We start from the raw sequence: 12,776 nt of genomic DNA, 5'->3' as shown, positions 1-12,776 counted from the left end.
TGAGATTTAAGTAACTCCCATCCTGACTTAGAAGTTATATATCATCTTGCAAGTTAGTTACACAGCAATATTAACAACCTTATCCCTCAGGAACATATTGCAAATATTAGATCTTAATGATAGGGTAAAAGAAATGCATCACAGAATTTGATTCACTAAAACCCTTTAAAATGAGAACCTACTGACTGCAACATACTGATGGTGCAAACTAAAATATGAGTTAAAAAGTTGCAGTCTCCGGGGCTTCCCTGGTGGCGCAGCGGTTGAGAATCCGCCTGTCAATGCAAGGGATACAGGTTCAATCCCTGGTCCAGGAAGATCCCACATGCCACGGAGCAACTAAGCCTGTGCGCCACAACTGCTGAGCCTGCGCTCTGGAGCCTGTGCACCTAGAGCTCGTGCTCCACACAAGAGAAGCCACCGCAATAAGAAGCCCACACACCGCAACAAAGACCCAAAGCAGCCAAAAGAAAAAAAAAAGTTGCAGACTCCTATCTCTTGCTTTCATAGTGGCTAATTTTCATACAACACAGAAAATAGAAAGCCTTGATACACTCTTACAAAAGTAAAGCTACAATCAGACAAAACTGAGTTAAATCCAGTCCCAACCATTGTGCAATACTATCAGATGAAATTCACTTTAAATATTTGTTTACTCTGTAATCACATCCTTCCATCAAAGCCATGTATAACTGAAACTTCTTTTCTTTCACATTTTAAAATATTTTACAATGTTGTGTTAGTTTCAGGTGTACAGCAAGTGATTCGGTTATATACAAATAATATACACATTCTTTTTCAGATTCTTTCCATTATACCTTATTATGAGACACTGATATTCAGTACAGCACAATATATGTGCTATACAGTAGGTCCTTGTTTACTTTGTATATATAGTAGTGTATGTTAATCTCATACTCCCAATTTATCCCTCCCTCCCCTCCTTCGGTAACCATAAACTTGTTTTCTATGTCTGAGTATTTCTGTTTTTTAAATATGTTCATTTGTATCAATCTTAAAGATTCCACATGTGATATCATGATACTTGTCCTTCTCTGACTGACTTCACTATGATAATCTGTAGGTCCATCCATGTTGCTGCAAGTGGCATTACTTCATTCTTTTTATGGCTAAGTGATGTATTTCATTCTGTGTGTGTGCATGTGTGTGTATATACACACACCCACACCCACCCTCCACATCTTCTTTATCCATTCATCTGCTGATGGGTGTTTAGGTTGCTTCTATGTCTTGGCTATTGTAAATACTGCTACTATGATCACTGGGCTTCATGTATCTTTTTGAATTAGAGTTTTCCTCTTTCCTGGATATATGCCCTGGAGTGGAATTGCTGGATCATATGGTTAACTCTATTTTTAGTTTTTTAGGAACCTTCATACTGTTCTCCATAGTGGATTACCAATTCACGTTCCCACCAATAGTGTAGGAGGGTTCCTTTTTTTCCACACCCTCTCCAGCATTTATTATTTGTAGACATTTTTGAGGATGGCCATTTTGACTGGTGTGAAGTAATACCTCATTGTAGCTTTGATTTTCATTTATCTAATAATTAGTGATACTGAGCACCTTTTCACATGCCTGTTGGCAAGAAAGAAAGGCTCTTTTCCCATGTCATACTGTTATTACAAACATCTGTCCATTTAAACCACCAGCAATGATCATCAGAAAGACATCACTAAAATACAGCTCTGTCCTCTTTACTTTATTGTCCAAAGGAATCCAGAATAACGTTCCTACTCCTCACTCAATAAAATACTCATGAGAATAAACAGCAAAACAAGAAATGAATAGCTAAAAAACCCTCAAAAGCAGGGTTTCTTAACCTAGGGTTCCCATAGATAGGCTAGAATTAGACTATAACTTATTGCCTATATGTTTAGTAGTTTAAAGAGGAATGGATATTTATTCTTTACTCTTAAAAGGGTTTACGGCCTCAAACAGATACTAAACTCTAAAATATATACGGCAATTAAAATTTTAGTAAATTCATAGCATCACTATTTACAATAGACAAAATGTGGAAACAACCCACGGATGCATAAACAAAGTGGTATATACGTATAATGGAATATTAATCAGCCTTAAAAAGGAATGAAATTGTTACATACTGCAACATGGATGAACCCTGGGAACATGCTACTGAAATAAACCAGACACAAAATAGTGTATGATTATACGCATATAAGTTACCTAATACAGGCAAATTCATAGAGACAAAAAGCATAAAATAATGGTTAACAGGGCCTGGGGAGAGAGTGTAATGGAGAGTTAATGTTTAATCGGTAGTTTCAACTGGGATGATGAAAAATTTCTGGAGATGAATAGTAATGATGGTTGCACAATACTATGTATTTACTTACTGACAATAAACTATACACTTAAAATGGTAAATATTACGTATATTTAATCACAACAGAACAAGTTTTTATTTTATTAAAAATTCAACAATTTTTCCTATAACAAAAGAACAATCATAATAAAATCCACACCCCTTTAATAAAATCTATAGGTGGTTCCTGTCTCCTGCATGGATGTAAGGTAAGGATTAGGAATTGTTACATCTCAAGTAAAGACCTCTTACGGAAGTTCCACAGAACTAGGAAACTTTGGGGGGATCAAATGGTTACCTTAACTTCAAGTGGTGGGAAAATACTTTGTCAATTATGTATGATGCTGAAATGCAAAAGAACATCTTGAAAAATACTGCCTTGTTTTATTAGATAAAATGTAAATTTAATCATTATCTTTGCTTTATTATCCCATCATGTTATAAAACTGGCAAAAATACACGAATAGGAGTGCCTGTCACATCTGCCATTAGACTGATATTTCAAACATTACATTCTATGAGGGGAAAAAAGGAGTTTCTCATGGTTTTGCTTCAGAGCCAAGGGCTTGAAGAGCCCCAACACTTAAATTTTCTTTTCAAAATGACCAACAAACAACTTTCTCTGTTCAACAGGGAGTATAACACTATCAACTTAAAATAAGTAAACATACACACAGAGATGTTAAGGATGCTCAACAGCAGAAGTCACAGTGAGAAGCAATTATATATGTACCATAGTGGCTACAATTAAAAACACTGACAATATCAAGCTTTGGTGAGGATGGGAAGCATACTGCTACTGAGAATGTAAAGTGATACAACCATTTTGGAAAACAGTTGGGCAGCCAGCTAAAAACATAAACCTACCATATGATCTATCCATTCTACACCTAGCTAATCAAATGAGTGACAGAAAGCAGATTGGGGGCTGGGGAGGTAAAGGAGAGGGCAATCACAAAGAAGAAGGTCTTGATTACAGTGGTGTTTTCACGGGTATATGCATGAGTCAAAACATATCAAATTGTATACTTTAACATGGTCTATTGTATATGTTAAATCTACCTTAACAAAACTTAAAAAAGCAGTTTTTAAAAGCCAGTATTGCTTAAAGGCAACAAGTTAAACATGTGATATTCAGTACAATGAGAGACTTTAAGCATGCGAGTGACCTGACTTAGTTCTGTTTTTTAAAGTAGCATGCTAAATCCTTTGTTGTGAATATATTACAAGGGACACACATAAATGGTTGTTAAGGAGCCCAGTTAGGATGCTATTGCAGAAATCGCAAGGCAACCTGAGACTAGTATATGATTACTTGGTGAAATGGAGAGAAGTGGGAGAATTTTCATGGAAAAAGGCTGGCAACATACACATTGTGTTTATCCATAGTCAGCACCTGGATATGCAGAGGGCTTTACACACATTACCTCTTATATCACATCCCAATAACCATGCAACAAGACAATCAAGATAGTATGGCTTTATCACTTTGAACTTCTTCTTCATAAATTCACCACTCCCCTTTTCAATATCAGCAAGTTTGTATATATTTCATGAAATGTAATGATCTGTAAACCATATGCCTTAACAGATTAAAACATAATCCTTTGGTTTAATTTAAAATAATAGAGATTCCTTAACAAAGATTTTTTTCACGAGAGACAAAGGAGGCCTCCCCCCACTTCTTTATGGTTTGAACCTTCTAAACCAAGCACCAAAATTATTTTTAAAAAGGAACGAAGGTTATAATGAAAGCTGATGTGTATTGCAGACAAGAAAGAACCAACACCACTGACACACCTTCGCTTCAATGACTAGTAACCATTCCCTATTTGGAAATTATTCCACTTTACGTATTAAAATTTCTTCTTTTTCTTGAGTCAAAAATATTGTCTTAAATAAAACCAAACAAATGGAACCTAATTAAACTTCAAAGCTTTTACACAGCAAAGGAAACCATAAACAAAACAAAAAGACAACCTACAGAATGGGAGAAAATACTTGCCGAATGATGCTACTGACAAGGGATCAACCTCCAAAATATACAAACAGTTCACACAGCTTACAAACAAAACGAAACAAAAAAACCCCAAACAACGCAATCAAAAAATAGGCATAAGACCTAAAATGACATTTTCTCCAAAGAAGACATACAGATGGCCAAAAGGCACATGACAAGACACTCAACATCGCTAATTATTACAGAAAAGAAAATCAAAACTACAATAAGGTATCACCTCACACCAGCTAGTATAGCCACCATCAAAAAGTCTACAAATAATAAATTCTGGAGAGCGTGTAGAGAAAAAGCAACCCTCCTGCACTGTTGGTAGGAATGTAAATATGTACAGCCACTATGGAGAACAGTATGGAGGTTGCTTAAAAACTATGGAAGCAACCTAAATGTCCATCGACAGAAGACTGGATAAAGATGTCACACACACAAATATTACTCAGGCATAAAAAAGAATGAAACACTGCCATTTGCAGCAACATGAATGGACCTAGGGATTATCATACTAAGTAAAGCAGACAAAGACGAATATCATATGATATTGCTTATATGTGTAATCTTTAAAAATGATACAAATGAACTTACTTACAAAACAGAAATACAGTCACAGACATAGAAAAAAACCTTATGGTTACCAAAGGGGAAAAGGGATTGGGGGAGGGATAAATTAGGAGTTTGGGATTAAAATATACACACTACTATATACAAAATAAACAACAAAGACCTACTGTATAGCACAGAAACTACACTCAATATCTTAAAATGAAAAATTGTCTTGACTTACTTAAAAATGTAAAAGCAAAAATACTGGGAAAGTCATTAGGGTCTTAAATAGATGAATGAATCCCAAATAGGGAGTGGTGCTAGTCACTGAAGTACTTCAATAATAAGTAATTCATTAATTGAATAATTATATACTGAACACCTACATACCAAGCAGTAAGAATGCAATAAAGACATTCTCTGATCCCTGATACCATTAAGCTTATTTTTGGGAGGGTAAGATAAAGAGTGAGAAAAACAGTGATAGCTAAGTGGGATAAAGGTTATAGTGGGTGAGGATGGGGGTGACCAAAAAAACCATTTTCCTGACCTAAAGCAAAATGATAAAAATCAGAGCAATGTAGTTAGCTTTGTATTACATAAATCTAAATTCATTAAAATGATTATGAAGGTTATATCTCCCTTGCTCTATTTTTATTAAAATATCTTTTAATTAAATGTTTTTTAACATGTCCTTACTCGGCTATTATCTGTCTTTTGCTCATTAAAATTTTACTCATTTGTGATCCGCTGGTACAGGACACACTAAGGGAACACAGAGCAAGAGACATCTAACTTACTCCAGAACTGTCAGGTATTTTCCTGGCAAACTGTTTTAGATAATGCCCTAAACTGAAAATGCCATTCCACTAAACGAACATGTGAAAATTAACGTACGCTTATGGACAAGAACCTGAAAGCTGATAAAATATATGCTGGATTGGAAAAAATGTACAAAACTTATCTTGGGGGCTTCCCTGGTGGTGCAGCCTCGGTCCGAGAAGATCCCACATGCCGTGGAGTGGCTAGGCCCCGTGAGCCATGGCCGCTGAGCCTGCGAGCGTCCCAAGGGCAAGTGAGAGGCCCGCAAACCCAAAACAAACAAACAAACAAACAAACAAAACTTATCTTGGCTTGCTGTTTGATAGGTTTGATAACCAAACCTATCATTCCTTTAAAATACATCAAGCATTGCCATTTTCATGAATGAGCTTGTCCAAAGGGGCCAACCTGATTTTTCCCCTTTTACCATGTGTTAGCACTTATTACATATACGCCTAATTTAATGATATTTTTAAAAAAATGATATCATTTTTAACATGTTTTATCTTCCTACCTGTAATACTCTGACGTAGGGAATATATTTGTATAGTCTTAATACCTAATGGTACTAAAATGGACAAAGACTAGCTAAAGTGGAGACAACAGCTTAAAAGATATGACAATTATAAACAAAAGGAATGTACAATATTTTGGGGGTTATACTAATTTATTTCCAATATCGAAGTTACTTAAGATGAAGGAAAATTCACATTCAGAAATTTAGTATACTTCGCGAGATACAAAATTTTAGGATTGTAAAAGCCTCCTAAGATTGACAAAGTTGGAAAGAATTATAAATGTAGTGAATAAATTTATTTCCCAATGCTTTATAAATGAGATCAATTACCTTAAAAACACACATCATTAAATGCATCATGCAAAGTTGCTGCTGTATATCTAAAGTTAGACAGAGTTCACTAACATTCTCTGGGAGCCATTTTACATGCTCTTCTAATATTGAGCCTCTGAAAGACCCTAAAAATTACATCACACTTTCCCCATGTAATGACTTCACTGACAGTGAAAACCATACATGTGGTGATAGGAACGTCACGTACTTTTAAAGAAGTCTACATCCCACTCAATCTTATCACTAGTGTTAAGGGGAAATGCAAGGGGAAAGGTGATTCTAATTGATGTTTTTTATAAGTACTGCTTGCAGAGAAATGAAGTATCTCACTAATACAGAATAGGAACACATGAATAAAATAGAATTCTCTTGACTCAGGAAGAATAATCACCACCCCGCCTCTACCAGTTTTTGCCAAACAAGATGGTAAGACTTTCAAAATTAAAATTATATACATATTCCAGGGCATATATTAAATATACATATGCCCTGGAATATGTATATATTTTGATACTTACATAGAAATATATGGAAGCTTTTGACTTTATGATAAAAACCAAAAGATGCCACTCCCATTCATGCAGAAAGCAAAAACTGTCAAGTCCTCAGGGAGAACTTTTAGCCTCTAATTTTTTCAGTAACAAATACAACCATGACTGATAAGCTAGTATAATTTTAAATTATTTAATTTTATACCTGGAAAATAATTTGGGAGGATCATCTAGCACAATCCTTATATAATAAGAAGCAGAGGTCTATGTGTTTAGAAATTAAAGAGGAACTTATTACAGTAAAATGGCACTGAAGTAAAATATTACACACTTTTTTGTTGGTATGGTAAGCCATACCCAAAGTTAAATTTGAGGCTCAAACCACAAGTATAAAACAACAGTAGTAAAGGAACCAGGACCGCACCTAAGGTCCCTAAAAGCAGTGATGAAGTACAAAAGATCTATTTGGGCCTGAGTCAAACTGTACTTACTAATTTCTGAGAAAGTCACAGAATGTGATCTAAAATGGTTTCAAACCAAAATAAAAACATTTAAAGAAAGAGGAACCTCTTTGGGGGGGCACTATTTCCTCCCATACTATCATTCTTAATTCAGTTTATGGTGTATTACGGATACTGCCGTTAAAAATTGTCCCAGTGACCTCTAAAAGTGCTAGAAAGGTGTCAAGATTTAAGTCAGACTGAGTAAATCCAGGTCGCTATTCCACCATAAAGATGACATGAGAAAGCAGGTAAAGACAAATCTTAAAGAGCAACAAAGAAAGGGAACATAATTTAATAGGAAAAAATGCCACCAGAAGTAGTATAACCCCATTTTAAAATCCAGACTTCTCTCTTTATTTTTCAGAGATTAAACAAGTAACAAAGTAGATAATAAGGCAGTATGTGAAAACTGGAAGGAACTGCATTAAAGAATTCCAAGAGACTAACTTTGCCCCATGTTTCTTAAACCATGACTACTTTTACTGAGGTAGTGACAAAGGAAAAAGTAAAAATATTAATACCAGGCATCACCACATCTTCATTTTTGATCTTTCCTTATTTTAGAAGCCAACCTCTTATAAGGTATGCCCAGAATGTCAAAAGCTAAAGTCTTGATTTTTAAAACTTGTTTCTTCCTTTGCTGTTATATTTATGTTATTCCTTGTATTACAGTACTCATTACTTGCTACTGTGTGATGAATTTAAAACAATACATAAGAGCGCATATTCAAATTTCATTCATTTCAAACATGGTCTAGATTAACTATATAAGTTGATACAAACTTTTCACCACAATATTTACTGTAGAAAGTTTCACCAGTCTGGTTTCTGCTTTCCCCCAAAAATAACCTATTCTTCCCCTGACCCCAAATATAAACAGAACCTGCCTTGCAACATGATGAAAGCAGTAATCCATTAGAGCATAATAAACTACTAAAGATTCAACACATTCCTCCTCTCCAATACTCAACTATAATAAAAATGCCAGGAATAATAAAATTCTGAATCTACAATTCTTTAAAACACTTTCCTACCTTCACATTGGTTCCTTGGAAGAATCTTCCACCTTGTTTTTATCACATTTTCCAAAATTTGTAGTCCATAATACTGAAAATTGGAGAATAGAAGCATGTGAATATATTGCTGTAAGACTGGCAATTTCCAGGATTCACAAATGGACAGACATTCACACATTTACATCTAAATTTTCAAAAACATTATGCTACCAAGTTTAATTACATATATTAAACAAGGATCTATTTGCCCATATACTGAGTTTTCATGCATTTTCCTCACTTTATTGTTTACTACTCTATTTAACGTCCTGCTGTTTATACATGCTCACACCAGGAGGAAGAACCAAATAAAAAGCCCTTAGCAGCCAAATGGGCTTAGTCTGTAGAAGGAAAAGTAGCAGCCAGATACGAATTCACAGCATAAATGACTGCTTATAGGCTCACGTACTTTAACACGACCAGGCTCCTAAGAATTTAGCAGCTTGGATGCTCTCAAGCTTCCTACCATCTTCTAGGAGTTGTAAGCTCTTGGCCAAGTATTAAAGTATTGTCACAGATACTTTCTACAGAAAGTGTTTACAAACATCACTGGTGTGTTACTTAAGGAGCAGCAAGACAGCCCACGGGTTTAATTTTAAATTTTAACCCCACCCTTAGAGTTGCTATTTCTACTAATTTAAAGATAAACTTTTGTGCACAGTCAAAATAATACACAAATGAATGTTGCAATCTGTATCTACCTTTCAGGTATTCCTTCCAACTATAAAAATGATAACTAAAAATGTAAGAACGTTAATAAATACAAATACCACTTTCAAGCCATTTTGTCCCTCCTGTTGATTACTCACTCTAAATAGTCAACAATATTTATAACAATTTACAAGACTACAGGAGTTACTACCCAAAATCATTACCATGACCAATTAGTGTGGATAGACAGGAGGAAGAAAAGGGTCAAAACTGTTGTGGTATGCTTCAACTGGTTGAATTAGGGAAGAATCAGCCATAATACCTGAAAGGTAAACTCATTCATATATAGACATTTAACCTCAGATTGCAAGTTTTGGCTGAGAATAAGAGTTCATCTTTAAAATGGTTAGTCATCACACAATAAAATAGGAGCATTAGTATTTCAACCAAAGGGATCATGTGAATGCACACTTTATCCAAAGCACAATATAGACTGTCCCAAACTACATTGTGCTCAAACAGTGTTTTTGCTGTTTTCTTTCATTTTTAACATTTCATACTTTTTAGGAAAAATTTGCCATTTCAACCCAAATCCTACATTTGCAGAACATTCCTTAAAAAGACTTCAAAAATAAAAACAAGGCCAAAGCAAAATTCTGAAATTACAAATTATAAATTTGATGCCATGCCAAAAAAGTTTCATAATCAGCAGTAAATGGTGAAGCTTTCTTTCCTGTTCATTTACCTCTCTTTATAGATCTAAGTTTCAGACAAATGTAAATAAACAAAAAAGGTAAGTTTCTCATTGACTAAAATTCTAAATTAACTTTTAAAAACATACTACCCTAAACTTGCTTTAAATTAATTCTAAAGGCATGAAATCAGAGTGTCAAAAGTTTTACTAAGTCAAAACAAATGCACTTCTTACTACATGGAATATATACCCTCTTGCTAATTCTCAACCAATTACAAAGATCTTTAAGAAACTAAGACACAAAACCTGCCATAAATACACCAGTTAAGAAGTACTAATCTTAATGATAACTTAACCATATTTAGCCAATGTATTTTCAGCCTACCTTTTTTAACTGAAGGATATCCCCCCCTTCATTGTTGCATTTATTTACTTCTGCCTTTATATCTGATACTGTTACCTGAATTACCTATTTACTAACCTCTAGTCCTTTCTCCAACTGTAAAAAAGTAGCACAAGCTTGCTGAAGATACAATTCATCTTTTCATCTTTCCGCAAACAGGTCTGAGGCAGGAAGCCCAATAAAAGCTTTTCACTACTTAGTTCAAAGGAATACATAGATCACCAACATAGTACCCTAAAACCCAATCTCTCCTAGACATTAAGACTCTACACATGATGAGAATTCACATTTCTTTGAAAAGGAGTATTTTGATTAAAAAATCTGAAGTGATAGCCAAATCTGAGGGCCAATGATAAATAACTACTTTGGAAATATACATAAATAATCCAAATATCATTCTGAAGTATTAAGTTTCTGCTTTACACCTCAGGACTTGAGAAATCCACTGCTGAGTTATGAAGATGAGGGACAGAGAACAGCAAAGACTAAATGAAAAAAATAAATGCATGAAATGATCCCTATGGTAGAAATTTCTACTGAGCCCTTAGAAATACTTATTTTACGCATTGAATTCCCCTTTCCCCTCCCACCGCCCATGAAACAAAAACAATTGATGAACAGAATTCAGTTAAAGGGAATCAAAAGGGTAGACCTTGTGGAGGCCTGCCGTCAAAGCCTAGCTGTGTCAGTTGCACAGGAAGACACCCCTTTTCTTCCTATTACAAGCAATCAACATAATGGAACATTATGATTAATATCAGGTAGTGTTAACATCTTTAAAGAAAAAAAAATGATTGCATAAAAGCCAAATGTCATAGTGCATAAATTTAGCACCAAATCATTTGTAATTTATGTAAATGGAAGAATTCTTTACCTGTTGCTTTCTTTCTGTTCCTCTAATCATCTCATTTTTCACAAGACAAATTTGAGTTTTTAAAAATACTGTTGATAAATCAACTTAAACATTAGTAATGTCTGTCAGTATAAAAAGCAAAATTTACCAGGCAAGCAAACAGGCAAACACTGTTATGTTACTTAAGGTTAGCACTTTGAGGAAGTTCTGGACTGTATTTTTGCCCTAAAATTTATAAGATGTCAAAACTAGTTAATATTTTAAAACTGTTAATTAACACAGTCTGATTTCAGAAACAGAGGTGAACATGGCTACTTTCTGTTTTAACACAATGTATACCAAGTGGAAACCTTGTGTGTATTTAAACAGAATGCCATGCATGGTATTTTACTACTTTAAGGCAGTTTAAAGAGAAGTGTGAATCATCAAGCCTAAACAGTCAAAACACATTTTGATCAACCCTTCTGTTCAAACTTAAGAAAAAAGGACCCAAATGATAACATTTTCAATTGCAAATAAAAACTGAGTGCTGTCCCATTAAAAGCATTGGTACCATGGAGTAGGGTTTTACGCTGCCCACACAACTTGGTTTTGGAGGTGCCTAGCCTGTGTTATATTGATTACTTGCCCAAAATAATTCCTCTGATGTTATGTTTCATCTCTGAATAACATTCAGAATTTATGCCGAGATCTGTACACATATTCTAAAAAGAAAAAAAAAAAAACCAAACCAAAAAAAACCCCCAAACAACAACAAAAAAAAGCCACCTTGCATACTAGTCCCAATTTCAAAACTCCATTTATAATTCTTAGGACTATTTGCAAGAATTCATTCTATGTTTAAGGCTAAATTTTGAAATAAGTTAACATTATTAAATGATTTGAGATAACAAATCCTAATACTAAAAATGAGATACCTTCCTCAAAGTTTATGACTGGAAGAAAAGAAGAAATAATGGATTTAAAAAACCACCACTTGCTTACTTTCGTGTTCATATTCTGTGAAAATTCCAAAATTGTGTCGACTCTTGTCCATGCATCAGGATGCTCCTTTAAATGTGTCAGTACTTCTTGAGCCATTCTTTGCTAAAATAGTATACAAAAAGAATTTTAAGCTAACTTGTTCTTTCGAATGGTATTGAGCAAGGCACAAATTCTAATAGAACAGTGATTTTATCAACTTTCAGAAATACTCAAGAAACTAGTCCTTATAGAAATAAAAATGTGTCCATTATCAACTTTAATTAAGAATGGGTACAGGGCTTCCCTGGTGGCGCAGTGGTTAAGAATCCGCCTGCCAATGCAGGGGACACGAGTTCGAGCCCTGGTCGGGGAAGATCCCACATGCCGCGGAGCAGCTAAGCCTGTGTGCCACAACTACTGAGCCTGCACACCACAACTACTGAAGCCCATGTGCCTAGAGCCCGTGCTCCACAACAAGAGAAGCCACTGCAATGAGAAGCACACACACCGCAACTAGATAAAGCCTGCGCGCAGCAACGAAGACCCAATGCAGCCAAAAATAAATTAATGAATTTAAAAAATTA

General features: G+C 34.8%; 1 protein-coding gene across 3 annotated transcripts in view; it reads right to left on the bottom strand.

Annotated features, from left to right (window-relative positions):
* The window catches only part of XPO1 (exportin 1), a 44,084-nt gene that overhangs the window by 22,082 nt on the left and 9,226 nt on the right, over window positions 1-12,776 (bottom strand). For 2 of the 3 annotated variants that reach the window (XM_019942884.3, XM_033838481.2), the window contains 2 exons: window positions 12,214-12,315; window positions 8,608-8,680 (listed from right to left, as the gene is read on the bottom strand). In XM_019942884.3, the coding sequence (XP_019798443.1) occupies window positions 8,608-8,680; window positions 12,214-12,315 (175 nt within the window). Of the gene's footprint in view, window positions 1-8,607; window positions 8,681-11,028; window positions 11,093-12,213; window positions 12,316-12,776 lie in introns of those variants that run through there. The other variant, XM_019942886.3, reaches the window with a different exon arrangement.

Source organism: Tursiops truncatus, chromosome 14 (genome assembly GCF_011762595.2).
Source record: "Tursiops truncatus isolate mTurTru1 chromosome 14, mTurTru1.mat.Y, whole genome shotgun sequence".
NCBI lineage: Eukaryota > Metazoa > Chordata > Mammalia > Artiodactyla > Delphinidae > Tursiops > Tursiops truncatus.
Note: the sequence above shows the minus strand (reverse complement) of the source record. Positions and strands in the feature narration are given on the sequence as shown.